Raw genomic sequence first — 21,835 nt, forward strand, 5'->3', positions numbered from 1 at the left:
CAGCAAACAATAGTGTACCAAACCCCTACCACCACAATATTCGCTCTATAAGACACACAGACATTTCCACCCACTTTTGGGGGGTGGGAAAGTGCATTTTATAGTGTGAAAAATACAGTAATTTCAAGTGACTGTATTACATAAAAGTCTTGAGAAATATCAAATTAACTTTTAATGACTATAATGTATTTAATCGTAACATATTTCCCATGTTCTGCATGGGTTCAACAGGACTAAATGCTTGCTGCTGATTTTTGTTTGTACTCAGTGTCTGATACATCTCGCTGAAGTGTCCAACAGTAGTTAGCCAGCACTGATGTATTCCATGATACCATTTTTCCATTGTGGCAATGACCTAGTGAAAACTTTCATCATGTTCGTCACTGATTGCACCTAGATTGTTGGGAAATAAGTCCAAGCATTAAGGCAGAAAATGAATCTTTGGTAACAGGTTTCACTTCATGGTTTAGTACACTGTAAGAAGTTTGTCAATTAGCTGAATGTAGCTTGGTACTCTGTAATCGCCAAGAAAATTCTCAATGACATCTTTGAATGCTTTCCAGTTAATTTGTTCTAGCCTGCACTAACAAATCTTCAAACTGCTTGTCACTGATGACAGATCTTCTCTGTGGACCAACAAAATGCTTTCCCTAATCTTGGCATCAGTTATTGGATATATCTGTCTGAAATAACAAAAGCCTTCATCTTCCTTGTTCATCACTTTCACATAATTTGACATCAGTCCATGTTTTATGTGAAACAGAGGCAAACATATTTTTGTCGGGTCAACAAGTAGTTTTTCTGTCCTGGAACCAAATTCTTTGGTTTTAATGTAACATGGCTTTCTTGCATAGCTGTCCCATTTGCAAATGTAATGACAGTACTTGGTACATCTACTTGATATATCCAAGCAGCGGAGTCACTATTTTTAGATTTCCACAGATATTCAATTGTACTTGGTGTACTGGATGTGCTTCAACAGCAATTCCATGTTTTTGTATATTTCTTTCACATGTTCATCATGGCCAGCAGATACTGAAGACTGTATATTGCCATTGTGTGACAGGACAGCCTTGAAACTTAACACTGATGACTCAATAAAACGACACCATTCTAGTGGGCATTAGTAATTAGTAAAATTAAAATGAGTAAACTTTGTTAATTTGCTAAACTTAAAATATACATTATATTTTTAAAAAATTGCAAAAACAGAAGATGTCTATAAAATAATACATGATAGGTTAAATTACAGGTTATTTTTGCGATTCACAGCCAAACATCTATAAGATGCACCCAAAAGTGTTCAGGAAACAAGATCTGGTCCAGTATAGTTTTCAGAAATGTCAATATATTGTCATATCCCCAAGACTATTGCAACATGGCATTATCAAGCAGAAGTTGCCATCAGTTCAGTTTGACCCTCCCCCCAAATTCTCTGTTAACCTTTCTTTATCTTGTAATGCAATAATTAACTATAGCTTGAACTTTACTATCATTTGGCTTAATGCTTCTTGATGAAAGTATATGTCCCAGATGCCTAACTTCATTCAACTTAAACGGGATCTTATCTGGATTAATTTAACATTCTCGCATTGGGCTGTTTCAATTACTTCCTGCCAAATCCTATCATGCTGCTCCTCCTTTGTGGGGATAGCTACAAGCACACCATCAGCTATGACAGGAATTGCAGTGATATTGCCTAACCTTTCATTTATTCTACTGACAAAAACACTTCACTGACAGAAAGTTGTTTGTACAACTCTTTCCTTTTTGTCCTAATGCAACGAAGAGCAAGTGCTAAATTCTCACCATCATTCTATGTCTGTTAGGATTTTCCCCCGCTCTAGAGTCAAATTATATGCTCAATTAAAGGACATCTTCTGTTTTATAACATCTGCTAAAGAATTGAAGATGGACTCCAGCACCAGTTCTAAAGCTCAGAAAAGTAAACCTCTGGTTTCGGTGACCGACCCAGATTCGATCTTGCAACATTATCCTGGGACAAATATATTTGCCCTCATTCTTAAGAACTTCCCATTTGCAGCTTTGAGTCTCAGCAAGGCTGAACTCTAAGTCAGGCCTAAAGAACTCATGCACTACAGATTTCTGCGGCACACATTTTATTGTTAATACCCTCATTGCCTCTATAAATTATTCATTCACTCTTAATCTATTATTTATAAAAGGCAGTACACCACAGAGTAATTGGCCATCTTGGTTGTTATTTCACATATAGACTGACACAGATGTGAAGTGCATGGAGCCAAGCAGCCAATGACCATGTTTGGTGTGTTTAGATTTTGTTTAGATAATAGAGGTAGATAATTTAAATAATTTAAGTGTAGCACTGTTTGTGACAGATTTTCTTTGCTCAGCTGTTGAACCATATCTCTTACCAGACTATTAAGAGTGCATTGCACATCTTGGTTAGAGTTAGGACTAATATCTTAGTAGATATGCATACAACTGCTCTATAATACTGCTGAACTGCATTCAATCTTACAATCATATAGAAATTTGACTGACTTCATGAAAGTTCTGGAGCAAAACCGTAGTTTATCCAACCTATATTTTTCTATACTTATCATAACTACAGTTAGCCTTCTGCCTTGTTAACCCTCTAGAACAGAATATGAAGTAGGCCAGGAATTCAGTAGTTTACGATTTCATTACAGTAGATTTGATTTTTGCTTCCCCTCTCCCAGGGTAAAAGATTTTTATTTTGTGGATTTTAAGGAAGATAACAAGGGGAGGGGTTTCTCTTTCTGCCTCAGGTGTCTTCAAATGGAACATATATCAACCTGAATCCCAATGGTATTTAAACGTCATTCTGCCAAATACTTAATTTCAATTAAAACACAAGAGCATTATTTTCACATTAAATTTAATTAAAATTAAAAGAGTTTGACTGATTGTAACCAAAAATAATGAGAGGAAAAAGGAAGTAGTCTTCATAGTTTTATTTTCGTGTCATCTGTTGAAAACTATAGTTTTCTCTGTAGTTGTGATCTCTAAAGGGTTATTTACCTATTTACACTTACTCTCTCTCTTTCTTTCTATCTCTATCTCTCTACGTACGTATACTCAGTATAACAATATAGAATAATAGAACACTTCTTTGTAGCTAAAATATACTCACCACACCAGTATGATGTCTAGCATGGAATAAATTGGAATTTTTCATCACCTTATGACCTCAAGGTATATTTTTTTTTGGTCAGTCAGTTCTGATCTTCCTAGAGAATATTGATCTGTAATACTCAAGTCCAAAATAACCTGGTGTCACCTGCAAAAATGTTCACATTAAAATTCACCTCTAAATCTACTATAAATTATTCATACATACATAGACATACTTTAATGACAATGCAAATTTTTGAAGTACAGGTAGTCCTTGTTTAGCAGCTCCCTTATTAAAGACCATTCGGAATTCTATCAGGAATGAAACAGACTTTTACTTCTACAGACTTTTAGCTAACCAATTGGGGATGAACATCCTTTGAATGGTGTGGGAGTAGGAATGGATTTCCAGAGAAAAACCTGCAGACTACAGGAACTAGGAGCGCTACCCAAGTGACCCTAAGGACACAGATAAATCTCCAAGTGCTTCAATGACCCTCTAAAAGGATACAAATGATCAGGTGTCTGCGAGGAATATAAATCCTTCCATTCACCACTATCCTGTCAGAGCTGAAGAAACTTCTTGGATGAGAAGCGAAATGTCTTCAAAGAAAAAACAAGAAAGTCCAGTTGCCTTCTGAAAAAGCACCTTTGGGACAACCATGAACTAGATGTCTGAGAATCTACAGATTTTCAGTGATGAAACAGTAATTGTATGACCAATCCTAATATTTTCATCATCTGCAAGTCTGTAAAGCAAACAGAAAGCTGACATAAGATCATAAGTGCAGTTGCAGTATCTCTTAGTGATTGCTTTGCCTCACTCACAAACTGCCAGTCTCAACTGTGGTTACTAAACTAGGACTATCTGTATTCTACTTTGTATTTCTCCATTGTGATAGTATAATTGTGTGGTTCCTTTTATTAATATTCTTATTCTTTAGTCACTTATAAGCTAAAGTATAAAGAAGACCTCACTGGATGATTGTCATTTCTTAAGAAATTTTGATAAGGTATTTAGTTAAGAGCTTTATATAAAAATCATATATAATTATAGTATTTATGCAGTAGTTTATCACCACATTAAACCATAATATAGTATAGCTATATAAAGAATAAAATCAGGGGTGGACTGCTAGGGGTTCGCATGGGTTTGGGTGATCCTCTAGCTAGGATTCTGCCCAGTTCGGTGAACCCCCAAATGCCCCCCTGGCTGGCCATGCCCATCCCACTCTGCCCCTCCTGTCCCACCCCTCCAGGAGTCTCCACACAGCCCATTCATCATGCCAGATAATTGCAGGGCCCGCGCAGAGGCTTGCCCTCCCCGCTGTGGTGCAGGGGGCCGATTAGGCATGCCCACCATGGCCACGCCCACGCCTACTGCAATTTTTGAAGCCCACTCCTGAATACAATGTATAGATTGCCTTATTGGTTATTTACAGGCTTTGAATATATGAGAACAATCAAATATATGGCAATTAGCTGGCTATTCCAATTTACAGTTCTCTGAAAATATATTTGCGTCTTTTTGATCTTCTGAATTTTTGTATAACTCTGTACTGGAGTTTCAAGTGAGCGATAATAAATAATAAATTGAATGAACAAATAACACCAAGGTTTAGTGCTTGTTTCATTTATTTCATAAGCAAAATAATCGAGTCAGTATGAGACTGGCACGAATGTAAAAAAGGAAGCATCCTTTTCAAGTAATATCAGTGGCAATAACTGCAACCAAATTCTTCGTCCACTTGGTGATCAACCTCCTTTGTAGGCATTTTGGCTCATTCCTTCATGCTGACTTCAGGAATATCTGAGGGCTTCCCAGTGAAATCATATAGTGCCACAACATTCTATGCAGTTTCAGTCTAACATTCATTTGGCCATTTCGAAACATGATACATACCATGTCTTGTGCTAAGGGATGGATGGTCTGATGTAAAACAGAAATTTCTGCTTACTTCAGCCACAAAATACAAAATCCTTGACTCATTTAGTTCATTTAGTGACAGTTCAAAGTTACAACTGCACTGAAAAAAATGACCGGTGACCATTTTTCATACTTACAACCATAGCATCATCCCCACCATCACATGATCAAAATTCAGATGCTTGGTAACTGACTCATCTCTATGGCTACATTATCCTTCTGATAAGCAAAGTCAGTGGGGAAGCCAGACATATTTAACAATTGTGTTACTAACTTAACAACTACAGTGAATCGTTTAACAACTGTGACAAGAAAGGTCATAAATGGGCAAATTCACTTAGCAATAGAAATTTTGGGCTCAATTGTGTTTGTAAGTCAAAGACTACCTGAATTTCCAAACCATGATATTATCACCTTCATATTCAATGGTTAATATCAAGTTCTTATTGTGGAATGTAATGGTTCTCTTCCATCAGACATAATGTTTACAAAGTCCCAATATTTTACTTTTGACTCATTTGCCCATTGAACATTCCTCCCAAAGTTTGACAAACTTGAGATGACCATCAATGGTTGCTTTTGTGTTCAGTGACTTCCCCCTTGCTATTTCTCTGATGGTCTCTTCCTTAGTGTCTTTAGTTTCAAAATCTTCATTAGATAGCTCAATATTGATAATAAAAATTAATGGAACTGTAAGAACAATCTGTGGGGATGATTGGATTCTGAGCAGCCATTTCACACAAAAGGTTTCATTTTCTTGCTTGGCTGAACATTTGGATTCCTTTTCACAGGTTGCTTCTTTAAGCCGATTGTGGCCTTCTGTCGCCAGTCTTCATTGTCACTGGATATACAGGAGACAGCACCATCTCTCTTATTTGTGGAAGCTGAACGATATCATAAAAACTGAAATACTATGTCACAAATTACAAGTCTAGTTGCAAATTTTAAAACTGAGTGGAGATCATTTTAATTTTTTTTGAAAAAGTAAAACCATTGTTCAAACTAAACTTCAGCTGATTGCTTATTGACTTTTCCCTTTGACAGGAAACAGATCTTATTCTGACCTTCAATATTTCAATGCACCGGTCTTGGTGGATGGAAAATGGCCCAGGCTGCACAGTGACATCTGTGACTCCAGCCCCAGATTGGGCCCCAGAAGACCATCGCTACATCACTGTGTCAGGGTGCGTTCTTGAATATCAATATATAGAAGTGGCTCACAGTGCTCTACAAATCTTTTTTGCAGTAAGTATCCCATTATCTTTCGTCGTCTTCTTAAATGAGGTATCTCATAGAGAATACAAAAATTGCAATATTCTTTTTAGGTACATTTAGTTTGAACCACATATCATTTTTAAAGAATGATCTCTAGAACTGTGTAAATCTAGAGGACACAAAATCATGTGGTGCTTTACAGAACATTTGCAAGCTATAGCTTCGGATGAGAGCATCAGAATTTCAAAAATTTCAGTGTGTCTTGAGAAGCATTTAGGAATAAATGCAAGGTGTATGATTGAGCAAGCTACCATCTTTTTATTAAAAACTGCGACTACAGTTGTGCAGTTGTACTATTTGATGGAGCAACAAGGCTTAGTCTGTATTCATTGGAATAATTCCCAAGTTTAGAATTATACTACAATACTTAATTGTAGATATGTTGTTCCAGTGTTTTCTTTTTTATCCAAAACCTTATTTATTCATTTTATTTACATGAATTATCAATAGGAAAGTATTAAAATATGAATGTGTAAATTGATAAATAAATAGATAAGATATTTCACTGATTTCAAAATCAGTAAGGCTTTTTATTGCAAGAAGATCTCCCTGGGGAAACACATAATAATTGTGTAAATTCTGCCTTAGAAGTGAACATATTATTAATTAATGCTACATGAGATTTCTAAAAATCAAAGAATTTGAAATATATAGCAAATGAGCTTCTGTAAAATCACCCAGTTTTTTTCTAGATTCCTTATTCCATTTTTTATCTAGTACAATTAATTTTTCTTTTCAGGAACAAATCTGCCATAGTCAGAATTTAAAATTGGAGTTTTAGTAGAAAGAAATACTTACATATCTTTCTGTGTACCATAAAAAGCAGGCACAATATTTAATATTTAATTCTTCACTTGCTATAATAACTGTAAAAGCATTATTAAAGCACAACCATTTTACATTCCACAGAGCATGCTTATGGAAGCAGAACTGTGATCTTAAATTAATCGCCTGGTTTTTTCTGAAAGATTTTTATACTGTAAACTAGAAAAAACATTGCAACAAGTGATGAAAAACAGAGTAGTTAAATATTATTATAGACTATTTCCCTATATTGAATAGCCTTGTGTAAATTTTGGGCAATGTTTGTTACCTGAAAGAAATTGTATGTAAAAGTGATTCTTGTAAAAACAGAACAGAAAAGAGATATATTTGCACAAATATGTCCAAGTATTGGAGAACATATAGACCAGTGAGTTGAACTGTGATTTAATAATAAATCACAACTCTGATTAAAAGGAATGAAATACAATATCATGTTACTCCAATATCATGTTACTGCATTATAGAGCTCTCTTTCTCTCTCTTTAACACATAGACCAAGATGGCTTATATTGCCGTTTCCCATATGCCTATGAAATATGTTTGAATTTCACAAGAACATGAGCTGAATTTATCCCTAGAGCTTTTCCCTTTATGTTGAAACCTAATAGTATACATAATCTACATTTAGTAGAAACATTTACTTGGCTCCTACTTCATATTCACACAATATTCACATACTATTACTTAATTTCTGAGGGATTGTTCCTCAAATTATAAAGCCAGAGCCCTTGTTTTACAAGTTGCATCCCTAAAAAGTACCCTATGTTTTACTAATGAGCTATGGCATTACCCTATAGAGCTTATTTCCATATGGATTAGCAATGGATTTATAAAGTTGCAGGTAGAAGACCTCCTCGGTCTTACCTGAATATGCCAGGAATACAACCTGGGATTTTACATATATCAGATTCATATTTTATTCATTTTATTCTCTGGTGATGTGTGTAGAAAGCCACAGAGATAACCTTGGGAAACCTACGCAGCAACAGTTAAAAAAACAGGCTTTAAGCCCAGAAAATGAGGAACAATAACAACAACAAAAACAACAAAAACCCTCAAATTGGCTCTGCCCTAATTACCTGGATTATGGAGGAAGGGAAAGGACTTCACAGTTAGGTCTTCATGATTTGTTTCTACAGAATTTATTAATAAAGTGTGGTTCTAGTCCAACTGCCCGACATAGACAATTTCCATGGGCTGAATCTGCTATTGCTCACAGATAGAATTGATAGCACTTATTGGTCAGGTGTAACTAAACATTCAAAGCAAACATTTCTACTTTTTACATTTTAAAGAAAATTCACAAACTTTGTAAATATTGGCAACTCATACTCCACTCATTCCATTAGTAAATCATTTACATGGACCGAAACACTAATGTCATCTAGTAGCATCTAATGCAGTGTTATTTCTATTTCCATAATTGCAATTCCTGATGTTATCCAATTTGGTGTATTATATTAAGTGAGCATAAGCTACAATAATTGTTTGAGTCCTTTTTAAACAATTCCAAATATCTTTCCTAAAAATTTCCTTCTTTCTTCCTTACCTGCCTTGCTCGATTTCTCTCATTGGGAGTTCTTGGTGAGAACCTAGTAGCAATGAACTTCTAATCACTCAAGATTCTTCATGGGTAGTGTTTGAAAGGTGTCCAAATAATCCCCTTCCTCTGGAGTGATCACTTTTTTGCACGGTGTTCTAGAATAAGGGTCCCCAACCCCCAGTCCATGGACTGGAACCAGTCTGTGGCATGCCAGCAACTGGTCCATGCAAACAAGTGATGCCCCATCTGCACTATGCAGGTAGCACACAAAACCATGCCTCCAGTCCATGAAAAAACCTTTTCCCACCAAACTGGTCCCTGGTGCTCAAAAGGTTGGGGGCCACTGTTCTAAAATTCATTTTGGCTTCAATGAATGCTATGGTAAGAGTATGTTCTGCCACATGTGGGTTGGATCTATGACCTCTTGGTTATTTCTGGGGTAGTAGGGTGATATGAATACAAAGAAGTAGTCAGCAGCACTCAGAAGGAAGTGTTGTTGTGGCCTTTTCTTAAGAAGCCTTCTCTGAACTCGGCTGCTTTATGCCATTATCTTCAAGATATGGTTCTAAGTTACCGAATGCCCTAGAAAGCGGGATCACTTGGACTGTCTTCAGTCAAAATTCATGGCTAGAGATGGGACAGAAAAAAAATGATCTGGTGAATGACTTTTCCTGGATCTTAAATGCCCTTCTAGTCCTTTTGAATTTCTGAATCATGAATTACGGTGTCTTGCAATCCATAAGTGATGGAAATCAGAGGCACTGTTCTGCAGTGGTTCCATTCTTCTAGGTGTGCATTTCCAATTAGAGCTGATGGAAATGAGAGACTGGACAGGTGAGCACTCCCTTGCAATGTACCTTGGCATTTGGTTTGTCCTCACCTGTTGTTTACTATCAGAGGAGGTCATATGTTGATGTATGACACTTCATCATACACCTGTATATCTTCATTCCAAACCAGGCTAGAAATCCAATGAAACTCTTGACCTAGTGTCTAGCATTTACATGGACTTAAATGGGACAAAACTAATACTGAGATTGACTCTAGAAATATAGAGTTACTAAGTGCTGTTTAGAAACCACTTGGTTCTCTGTCAACTCTGATTTTAACCATAAATGAGGTGGCATGCCTACAAAGAAGCAGGTCTGCAACTTGGGAATTCTTTTGGAGTTACAACTACAGCAAGACTGTGGATAGGAGAGCATTTGGCAAAAGCTTATGCAATCATAGCCCTACTTCCATGATGGTGAACTTGTGGCACGTGGAGCCATTTGTTGGGGCATGTGAGGCATTGCCCTGTCAGCTCCAGCTGACTTTGGCGTTCATTTTTTGCCATTTTTCGTCCTCCAGAGGGTTCCCTGAAGCTTCCAGAGGGCGAAAAACAACCCAATGCACCAACTGGAAGTACAGGAATGGATTTCTGGTTTACACTTTGGGCTGTCTCCTGAAGGCTCAGAAGGGCGAAAAACGGCCCTACAGGCAAGCCAGAAGTCTGTGCCTGAACTTCCATGTTGCCCATAGGTCTGTTTTTCATCCTCCAGAGGCTTCAGGAAAGCCTCCTGAAGCCTCTAGGGGGGGGAGGCCATTTTTGCCCTCCCAAGGATCCTAGAAAGCCTCTGGAGCCTGGGGAGGGCAAAAAACGGGTCCATCGTGTGTCAAAAGTGGGAGGAAGGTAGGAGTCATGCACGCAAGGGGTCATGCACATAGAATTACGGGTATGGGCATGCGCTCCCCCCACTTTTGGCACACGATGGGGAAAAGGTTAGCCATCACTGCCCTTTCTGGAGCAAGAATTAATTACTGTCCTATTTGGAGCCGGATCGTTATCATCATCATTTGCTTTTCATGGGGTCTGTCTTTGAAAACCATCCAAAAACTGCAGTTGTGGTTGAATACTGCGGACCACATGTGGGCAGGTGAAAGTCATTAGAGTCACATAATTCATTGGTTTCCAGCAGGCTTCTGAATATAATTTAAAGAGCTGGTTTGGCTCCTAGAACCACCTTTTCCAGACAGAACCCATCTATCCAATACAATTATCCCAAGGGTACCCCATGACCCGGGGAGTGTCTGAAGGGAGTACTTTATTGTTCTGGACTGATCTTATGAAAAAGCCTCTTCTCAGCAAATTTTGATTTCACCTACTTTGCATTATTTAGAAGGGCTTTGAAAACTGCACCCTTCTACAGGGCATTTCAGATCTAACAGTTATGAGATTATATAGTACCCTGGTTCTTATTTCTGTATGTATAGCTGCTTTTATGTGTATATATTATATGATTGTAAACCACTGAGAAATTGCTCACAGCTGGTGGTAAATAAGTAAGTAGATGGGGCTATCAGCTTTGCAAGCATTTATAGGCCCCGGCTTAGTTACACTATAAATATTCATGCCATGCAGGGAGGGTGAAATTCTGCATTTTTTTTCTATCTAATCTCCATTCATGAAAGAGAATTTGCTGTTGAAATTTACTACAAAGATGAGAAATTCTCAGGAGTGAAATTGCACTTAGTTAATTATGAAGTGGCTGTCTGGATGTCTTGTCTGTTACTGTACTATCCTCTCTTCCGTGGTCTGAAACTGTCCTGACATTCAGCACTTCAGTTTAATCCCAAAGGGAGAAATCGTGAATATCATCTTTTCTTCCCACTTTTTCAGCTTAGACAGCCCAGGATTTTCAAAAAGATGGCAACAGAAAACAGCTATTCCAGCAGTAGCACCCTTCACACCTCTAGCTCTATTAAGTAACCTTGTAAACCCTACCGAGATAAGTTCAGAAGAAATGCTCAAGCCTAGAGGAAAAAAAGATGCTTGTTTCAAAGTGAGAGTGGGGAAAGGACATTTTGAGAAACCAAGAGACAGATCATAGCAAAACTTCAGGGGAAAAAAACCAGCCTGGCAACCTAGCAACTAGTTTTGAAGATATCCTCAGCTCCATGTGATTCAAGCCCTTCTCTAAGCTTCATTGTCTGACCTTGTCATTAGAGAGAGAGAAGATGAGTTTTTCTTCCAGAGATGGTCACAAATATTGCATTTAGAAATGGAATTAAATTAAAGCCTCATTTGAGCATCACTATTCATGTAAATAAGATTATTTAACTTAAGTAATTTCTCAAGTTCTATTTTCAGTACTAATGCCTCATATTTTGTTGCCATTCAGCAGTGGTATTTTATTTTTAACATAATGTTCTAATGTGCCTCCTACTTATGTAGAATTATATAAAGCAAATCTGAACTCTTCAGATATTTCTTGTGATTCAAATTGAACTTTGATATCTACACCAAAAGAAAAGAATATGCACTTTAAAAAAAAAGTTCATATGTAAGCTATTTATTACAGAGTTATTGGAAATGATTGCTAGAATTGCTAGCATGAAGAATTGCTAGAATGAAGAGAAACGTCTTTTATTCTACACTAGTCGATAACCTGGCATTGCCCAGGTATTTATTTATAGGGGGAAAATGTCCGGACCAAATATAATTTCTAAAGTTGGATTTTTCCCCTTACCAGAGGAAGCCCTCTTATGGAGTAAAGCCATGGCAACTCCACTGCATTGTACAGTAGAAACCATTTTAAGGCACAACAGGATGTATCTTAACAGAACACACACACCATGGGGTGTTAGGGGTGTCTTACCCCCACAGTATTTGTTTCCAGGGAGTAAATAATCTGTGTACCAAGTTTGGTTGAAATTGTTCCAGGCATTACCAAGTTAAGCTGGAACATACACACACACAGCCATTTTTATTGGATGGATGGATGGATGGATGGATGGATGGATGGATGGATGGACGGACGGACAGACAGACAAATGAAAAGAAGAAATCAAGACAACACTTGACACACAAACAAAAAGAATAGCTGGACATATTTTTATTTTATAATAATGGAATCTTGCAAGTTATACTTCACAGCTCTTTATTTTTCTTGACTTTTTCCTCTCCTATGAAATAAATTATTCTAGATATGATCTCTCCTTTCTGAAGTACCCTGCTTCAGGATTCCAGCCATCCATTCTGTCCAAATGAGTGAGGCATGAAAGTTCCACCCGTCTTGGATATCTTGGTTTTCTTCTCTTCCCTCATGCCAGATATTCAGTATTGAAGGTCTGCTTGGAATCCTTGTCCTCCCTGGGGTGTTATTCTTTTTGGGGGAGGGGGGAGGCTTTTGTTAGGAGTGTTTTTGTGAAGGGATGTCACAGGGAAGAAGAAATGTATTCCCTCTAATACCTGAGGGGAAAACAAAAACCAACAGATGGAAGGTTTAGAGTAGGAGATCCAAAGTTGAACTAAGGAGGAATTTCCTGACTGTAAGAGCTATTAAGTAATGGAAGCAGAGGTGGTATTCAGCTGGTTCAGGCAGGTTCAGACGAACTGGTAGCTCTGATGATCAGCTGGCCCCGCCGACCCACCCCTGCTCTATCTTGTCCTTTATTTTCTGCTTTCTAGCTCATCTCAATCGCGCAGCACAGCTGATCCCCCCCCCAGTGGTTTTACTTACCGTTGCTGACTTAGAAGATAAGCAGTTGAGCTTCTAAATGCTGCATTTTCAGTGCTGCATGCGCATGAAGCGCACGCTCACTGGACTGATTGTTAAACTGGCAGCATCCCACCACTGAATGGAAGAACCGGCCTCCTGAAATTATGGATGCTCCACAACCGGAGACATTCAAGAAAAGACTGGACATTTGTTTCCTGCACTAAAGATTCCTTCCCTGGGCAGGTGGTTGGATTAGGAGACTTCCAAAGTCTGTTCCAACGCTATGGATCATTTGATAAACTGCAGATTCTTTCTGAATAAATTGAGGTTCTTTTTCTCAGTGGTGAGACTTTAATTTGAATCCAGTCAGGATTAATTTACTCAAGCAGTTGTTTTCTGAGCAATCTTACTACACTTAATTAAGCTGTATGCCTGAGAAAGGTTGTTTACAACTTTAATAAAAATAAATATTTAACTATTAATAGTTTCAAGAACACATTGTATTTACACTTTATCTCTGAACAAAATAAATAAATGCAAAGAACAATAGCATGAAACTATTCAACAAGAGATTCCTTCCAATCTACAAAGGCAAAGGAATCTTATCATACTACATGTGTTAATTATCTCAGTAATGTCAGAATATCACACCTAACAACTGTCTTGTGAATGGCCCTGTCAAGTAGGTAATTATCACTCTCTATGCCTTTTGTATTTTAATTCTGTTCGACCTCTTAATTATTCATTTCCACCCAACACCTCTAAGCCTATACCAAATTAAAACTGTTAAAGATAAGGATATACAGAAATGATTCAGTACACCTCTGGATCATCCAAATTTAGCTGATTTACTCTAGAACATTTGGGATAATTCAGCTAATTCATTCCACAGAAAAATGTATTTCTACCTTCACAATTTTGCGTGGAAAAAAATATGGCTCTAAGACATGAAATGCACAAGAAAGGCAGAAATTTCAATAAAAGAGAACTGAATAATGTTTAACCACAAATTGATATAGAAGATTTTGAGTTTTTTGAGCCTGTGACTTTCATTCTTGGGGACAAAACTAGATGAAGTTTAAGAACGGGTGAATTGTTCATATATTGCAGATGCGGGTAGTCCTCAATTTACAACAAAAATTGGGACTAGAACCTCTGTTGCTAAATGATCCAGTTAAGTGAGCTGTAATCAATTTAACCCACTAAGACATTTTTGCCTTGATTGTTAAGAGAATCATGTCGTCATTCAGGGAATCTGTTTCTTCCCATTGATCTTGCTTGTCAAAAGCCCCTGGCAATGACACAATGGCAATCACATGACCCCAGAATGCTACATCTGTAACAAACATACATACATATATACGTACGTACATACATATGTGCGTGTGTATGTGTGCGTAGGTCTCCTTAATTTGTCTAGCAATTGTTCAAAGTTATGACAACTTTGGAAAAAAAGTGACTTAAGACTAATGCTCACACTTACAATTGTTGTAGCATCTCATGGCCCTGTGATTGTGATTTAGATGGTCAGCAACCATCACACATTTACAAAAGTCACAGCATGTCACGTTCATGCAATCACTATTTGTGACCTTCCCAGACAATTAGCGCCAAGCAAAGTGAATGGGGAAGGAGGTGGCAAGCTGCAACCATATGAATAACATAATTACAGCTTTGCTTAGCAACAAAGCTGCCTGTCCCAATTAGGATTGTTAAGTGAGAACTACTTGTAAACTTCAGATTAGATGCAAAGGAACTGATGAGTTACATCATAAGACTTTCATTCACACTTGGTGAGTGATTTGCTTCCTCTGCTCATTGGGAATTTCTCTTCCTCACCTTTTCTGCCAAGTTGGCACAGCACACTGTGCAAACCTGATAGCAGAGCCACACTGCAGATAATTCGTACTTCTCTGTTCACCCTTTTCTCCCTACTGATCCATTGCTGTGGCTCAGCAAAATAGCTTATGTCTTCAGGGAACACAGGGAGAAAAATGTAAATGATAAGGCATAATAAAATCTGGATGTCTCCGTAGGGGTCATAAAAGTCAAGATGGCAGCGAGAACCATGCAATAAAAGTCATGCCTTCTTTTAATGTGTGTTGCAACACTGTGAAATAGAGGCTGGACCTCAATTGTTAGGTTGCAGTCATCATCTTGACCTTTCTGTGAATGCCCTTCTCCAAACCACGCTCTTAATTAGTCTGCTACACATTGGAGAGTGGTTTACCCTAATTCTGTCTGATTGTCCCCTTAAATGTTTTGTATGTTTCTCTAAACAATGAGCGGTGATTTCTATGGTACATATTTCTTACAGTAGCACTGTTCACACTGGGTAATCTATGAGGTCTCTTCTATCTCAATCCTATCCCTTTGAGATGTTTTTCAAGATGTAGACAGCTTTAAAATATATGGACTTCAACTCTCAGAATTCCCCAGAGCTGAAGTCCACACATTTTAAAACTGACAAGATTGAAAAAAAAGTTAGCTGTGTGATGTTCCAGTTGTTATGGCCTGTAAAGCATTAGTGGGGAATTGGAGTCACTTCAATTTTATTTAAGAATTTTAGTTTGTTTTATATAAGCCTTGTTATAGGTACTGCATTTTTCCTTCTCTTAGAGAAAATTCACTAAATATCTGTTTGAAGTATAAAATTGAACAAACTATGTCATTAATCTTAGAAATCCTTAGATCAAAGACTTCCCTCAATTATAGTTTACAAGACAGTTAATACTATTCATATGCATAAACTTTCCAAAGAAATGATTACTTCAAAAATCTATCTCTGCTCGTCACCGTTTGGGAAGGGTACAGTAGTGCACTTCACTACAGATTTAGGATATAAAAAGATATTCTTAAACAAATTTGCTTAGAGTTTATATAGGGCAGTTTGCTGTATCTCATATCCAAAAATTATTTCAAATGTAATTTTAGCAACCCAAAAGCCCTTTATTCCACATGCACACACACACACGCACACACATAAACATTTGTGTGTGTAGCTATATACTATTTTAACTCTTCTTCCTATAACTTTTAACTGGGTAAAACGGTACATTATAAGACAACAATTCTTGAACCAAGGTATCTCAACTTACAGCATGCATTCCAAATCTGGGATCCATGATTCCTGAGGGACTGAAGTTTGGGAATCCTGTGAATGCTTTAGTGCTGCTGAGTGGCTGCTAGTGCTGCTACAGCATTGCTGGGCTGCCGCAGTCATATGATGCTCAGTTTGAATATGCTGTGACAGTTTCCCAGCCACCCTCACAATCTGTGGCTCTCCCCTTCCCACCCCCGCAACCAGCACTAGAAGGGAAAGGAGGGGAAAATAGAAAGCAATGACACACATGCACATAGGTACGCACTTCTTAGCTTACACTGCCCCCATGCATAGTTCCCTAACTATGTAGCACTTATTACACATCTCCACAAGCCAAAGAAGCAGAAGGAAAGAAGAAAGAAAAAGGAAGGCAGGCAGGCAGGCAGGCAGGCGGGAAGGAGGGAGGGAGGGAGGGAGGGAGGGAGGGAGGGTGGGTGGGTGGGTGAGGGAAACTGTCAGGGAGTTGGAAGTTGTTTCTGCTCCCACTGTTTTTTTGCCCACCCACTTTTTTTTTGCCCACTCATGGTCATTCTGTTTTCTGTTTAGGATAAGGAAATATTTCTGAAATTATGATATGGCTTGTAAAATAGTTTACACATATTTGAGGATTATGTATTTCCATTTATCCAACCTTCAGGAGCTGACAAAATAATCTAAAATTGTTTCTTTATTTGAAAAGGAACATTCCCTTCATCAGCTTTAAATGTTAGTTTAAAGCAGTTTATAATAATAAATTTTACATTAAATCAACTAATTCTTCTCAAATATTATTACATTAGTAAATTCAAGAAAAGTAGAATAGTGGTTTAATACATTAAACCATTACTACATTAATAGTTTAATGTATAAACTATATAAACATATGCAAGAAGTATAGCATGAATGACACCAGGGTTACTAGAGAATTTAAGAATCAGTTCCACAACTGAAAATCTTGTTTCCAGTGATACAAAGAGTCAAAGTAGACCAGCTTTGGACTTTTTGAAAGATGAAGTATAAATTTCTGTGCTGCCTGGGCTTTTATAAAATCTAGGAAGAAGAAACTGAAAACTTGAGCAGTAGCATTGCAATCATATCTGCTACTTGAGGGAATCCAGAAGAAGTGAGGCCTTATCTTCAGGTTGAAGAGAAACATCATAAATTGTGTTTTTAAGGTTATTGTGTCTTGTCTTCTGAGACATTGCTGTTTCCAAACAAACTCAGCCATAATCAACATGATGCTTTGAAATTTTTTTTACTCCTTCCTACAGAGTCAAAACTCTGTATTCTATTTCCCACCCCCAGTTTGTACCAGTTTTTGCCATTGTGCCATTTTAATAAAATTAAATAGCATATATTAAAGTTAAAAAAGGTCATAGTTGGATCTTGGGAGTGAGTTGGCAGTCAGCCGCCTGGCGAGCCACCGCCTGTCCTAGCCCCTGCCTCTCGGTGCTCCCCCGATGCTCTTAACTGAGTGTCCCAGGGGTCCGAAGCGATTACTTTGAAAAAATTAGAGTGTTCAAATAGGGGTGTGCATAAGTACACCAGCGTGCCTAACGTCCCTGTCCTAATGCCCCCATTTATTTGTACCCATTTCCTATGTTCTTATTCATGTTTATTCTTATTCCTGTTATCTTGTACATGAGTGACAAGTTAAATAAATAAATAAAAATAAAATAACATTACTATTAAAAATTAAAAGAAGTCTAATTAAAAGAAAAAATAGATGGCAGGGGTTTTTTTAGATCCTAAATGCCTCCATAAACGCTAATGTTTAAGATGTGCAAAGTTATCTGATTAGTTTGTAGGATACACTGTTTATAAGATTTCTGGCCTTTTTGAATTTGCCAGTTGTGTGAGATTTCTGAGCCTTCTCCGTTTTTTTTTCTTACTTCCTTTTCAAAGACTAAGTTCAAAGATGGGGCCTCCTTTCCTCTGTTGGCTATTTATAAGCGGCATTTCATGCACAAATCATTTGGTTTGGCAGAATGAATAATTTTGTTATGTTGGCTCTCAATGAACTTTACAAGAGATTCTTTTGAAGCATCTACTTTATTTTTAACCATGATCAACAGGTGGGAGCTTGAAAGAACAGTTTGTGCCAGTAAGAAGCAATGTCTTGTCATCTAAATAGACGTAGTTACTCTTTTCAAAAATTCAAGATTTAAATCCCCATCCCTATTGGGTGGTATACACCTACCTTCCCTACTGGTTCGCAAATGTGAGTGTGCGCATCCGCGCATGCACTCCGCCTTCCATGCATGCGCTTTGCCTTTAAAAGGGGCCTAAAAGGGATGCCATAGAACCGGGACAGGTGAGTGGGGCCACCCATGATTTCTGCTACCGTTTCAGGCAAACTAGTCAGAACCAGCAGAATACCCTGTCTGAACCCTATCCTGCGTGAGCTATATGGCCACTGAGCAAGCAGCCACAGTCTGAGGAGAAATAACATCCTCTCTCAAGGAGGAAAAAAGATCTATAAATGGCTGATTTTCAATCTGAGTTTGTAAATCCCACTCCAGGGAATCATACCTATCAGACAGCCAAAGTGGGGTGATGTTACCTACAAGAGAGGCTTGCTTGCTTGTCATAGATCTGTGAACTTTCTGTTTTTCATAGTCTTGGATGGAGTCTCTGATGCAAATGTAGCCTGTATCTTCTTCCTTTACCCCATAGTAGTAGTATAAATATTTACACTTTTAATGGGACAAACCAATAATGTCTGAGGTAAAAAAAATGAAGATACGGGAGGATAAAGTGATGTGAAAATAAGACAATAAAATGAAACACAAAGTATTTGAGAAGACTTTAGAGGACAAGTTCATTATACCTTGATGCCATTTTTCTGCTTTCCTCCTTTACTGGATATATCCTTATTGAGTTAGTAAGGTATATTTGTTCAAGAAGATGCTGTAACCCAACATCAGGTCAAAGAATGCTATTTCTATCACTTTCATCATCTATTTCATTCTATTAGGACCAGTCTTTTTCAACGAATCCATATATGAGCTGGCTTGCTGAGCAAACAAAGGAAAAAGATCTCTCAGGTCATTCAGTCTACCAGTGATTGTATTTTTCCCTCAGGGGTTGGATCATTTCTTTTCCCACCAAGTGGTCTAATTAGATGATAGTCTGAAGTTTTCAAAAGCATTTTTGTGATTTGTCGTAGTGCCAGCATCTTGGTAACAAGTATATTCTGCTGCCAAACATGGAAAATGTTCCTGTGGATCCTAATATTTCTGAACCACTGACTAGCTAAGGCTCTTCTCTCAAATCCTCTTAGGTTTTTACATCATTTGGCACCTACTATGTGGACTAATTAGTCCAGAGCACTAGCTAGGTTTGGTGTTAATTAATCAGTATGATCCTAAATTGCTATGTATATAGCCCATTCCCAAACCATCTGTAGATCCATCCACAGATATGGTCTTGGAGAAACTATGCAGAAACCATTAAACAAGCAAAAATATAGTTTTATATCAGGGCAACAGAAAAAGTAGATTTTGAAGAGCTATATCAGATCAAGAAATAAACATCACATAGGCCTAACATTACTTGCAATTAGAATGGCTATAGTAACAACATTTTTCAAGTCTGGATGTTCTTCCTCACTTCTCTCTTTAATTGCCATGTGAATTAGGGAGTACTGGTTTTAGGCATATTTGTAAATCTTCATAAGGGCTTAAGCCATGTTTATCTGATGGTTGCCTTTCCTCTCTCCATCAGGGGCCTCCTTTATATTCTTTACAGGCTGACATTATCCTGATTCTTGGCTGATTCCCATATAATTCCAGGTTTTATTACCAGTATAACAGGGATACTGGGAGAAGTCAGGAGTAAACATATTGCTATAGTGTGAGAAGTTTGTGCTCGAGCCAGATAGGTTGATGTAAATAGCAAAGATAGATAGCAAAACTGAAATTTTTCTGCTCAAATGATTTACTTAAAATAATATAAGCCAGATAATATTACCTTCCCATCATTGCCATTAATTAATACTGAGGGGGGATCTTTTTTGTTGTTGTTGGATAGAGAAATAATTGTAATATATTTCTGTACTCTGCAGAAATGTTCATTCATAAGTTACTGTATATTGTATAATAATGTACAATATAATATTAAAATGTTATTGCAATTACTGCTAGCCTACTTTTCAGTTTTATTCTAGACTAAGCTTCTCCAAAGTAGCCAGTATTGACATTGGGGGTCAGTGGGGTATTTATGGTTAGTTATAAAGTCATTCAGACATTTAGATTGGATATGGCATTTTTATCCATCTATTGAGTCCACCACTTCTGACTGACCCCACCCCCATCTATTCTGCCTCCTGAGTCCCAGCTGATCGGGAGGGGATGGGGATTTTGCAGTAACCTTCCCCTGGAGATGGGAGGAAATAGAGATTTTACAATATCCTTCCCCTGTTGCGCCCATCAAGCCATGCCACGCCCACCAAGACACACCCACAAAACCAGTAGTAAAAGAATTTGAATCCCACCACTGATTCAAAATGGACGTGCGGTTAAATATTGCACATAATTCAACAATGAAAAAGAAAAAGTTGGGTAATTCTTTATCTATGCATTACAAATATATCTTTAGTAACAATTTTAATACAACCAGCAACAAGAATTGATATAAAAGCTGAGTATTTTCATATTGATCCCTCTGAGTGCTTGCCTATATAATGTTCTACATATTGACTGCAATTTGTTTTCCACTGATGTTATAGGAGTACTTTAAAATAATTATTGTGACAGCATTACCAACCTCTCTTTATGTTTAATAACCAAATCCAGTAATCAGGTTAGCAGTTCTGGATTTTTACTGTAAATGTTTTGTGGAAAAAGCAGATATTATAGTTAACTCCTCCTTGGCTGGAGTTGCCTAGCCTATTTTTATTTCTCTTTTTTAAAATCAATATTATTGTTATCAGATAATACAAGCTATTATAGTGTCATTATAAGATTTACAACCTCCCACAGTTCTTTTTTAAATTCCCAAGCAGACTTTTTAAAAAAAGCTTTAATCACTAAAATCAAAATGGATTCCCTGAAGCACTATTCAACTATTCAACTATTCAATAAGATTGCCATCACAATCCTTCTAATTCCACAGAACTACAACTTTATTAACAGAATCATATTCAGAAGGGATTTTTTTTTCAAATACTACATTAAAATATCTAAGTTATACTTGGAATGATAAAAGCATAGAATAATAGAATTGGAAGAGGCCGTTTAAATCACTGAGGTCAACCCAAAGTTCAATGCAGGAATCTAAACCAAAACATCCTCTGACCAATATTTCCATTTAAACATATCCAAAAAATGGGAAGACCATTTATTTCTATATAATTGGTTACCCCATCAAGACTTCTCTTATTTTTAAGAATATTTTCTAACTTTGGGATCCCATCACATAAACCCATTATCCTGTGTCCTGCATTCTAGAATAGAGAGTAGGCCTTGTCCTTTTTCTATTTAACAACTTTTCAGGTATTGGAAGGACACCATCATGGTCCTCTCAGTCTTCATTTCCCAAGAAATGGGCATTTATTAATGAATTAATCAAAAATTATGTAG

The 21,835-nt window shown here is 37.3% G+C and overlaps 1 protein-coding gene across 1 annotated transcript in view; it reads left to right on the plus strand.

Moving 5' to 3' along the window:
• NKAIN2 (sodium/potassium transporting ATPase interacting 2) overlaps positions 1–21,835 on the plus strand; it is a 375,982-nt gene that overhangs the window by 240,189 nt on the left and 113,958 nt on the right. The window contains exon 4 of the mRNA XM_032215327.1: positions 6,092–6,292. Coding sequence (XP_032071218.1) covers positions 6,092–6,292 — 201 coding nt within the window. The remainder of the gene's footprint in view (positions 1–6,091; positions 6,293–21,835) is intronic.

The sequence above is a fragment of the Thamnophis elegans genome, chromosome 4 (genome assembly GCF_009769535.1).
Source record: "Thamnophis elegans isolate rThaEle1 chromosome 4, rThaEle1.pri, whole genome shotgun sequence".
NCBI lineage: Eukaryota > Metazoa > Chordata > Lepidosauria > Squamata > Colubridae > Thamnophis > Thamnophis elegans.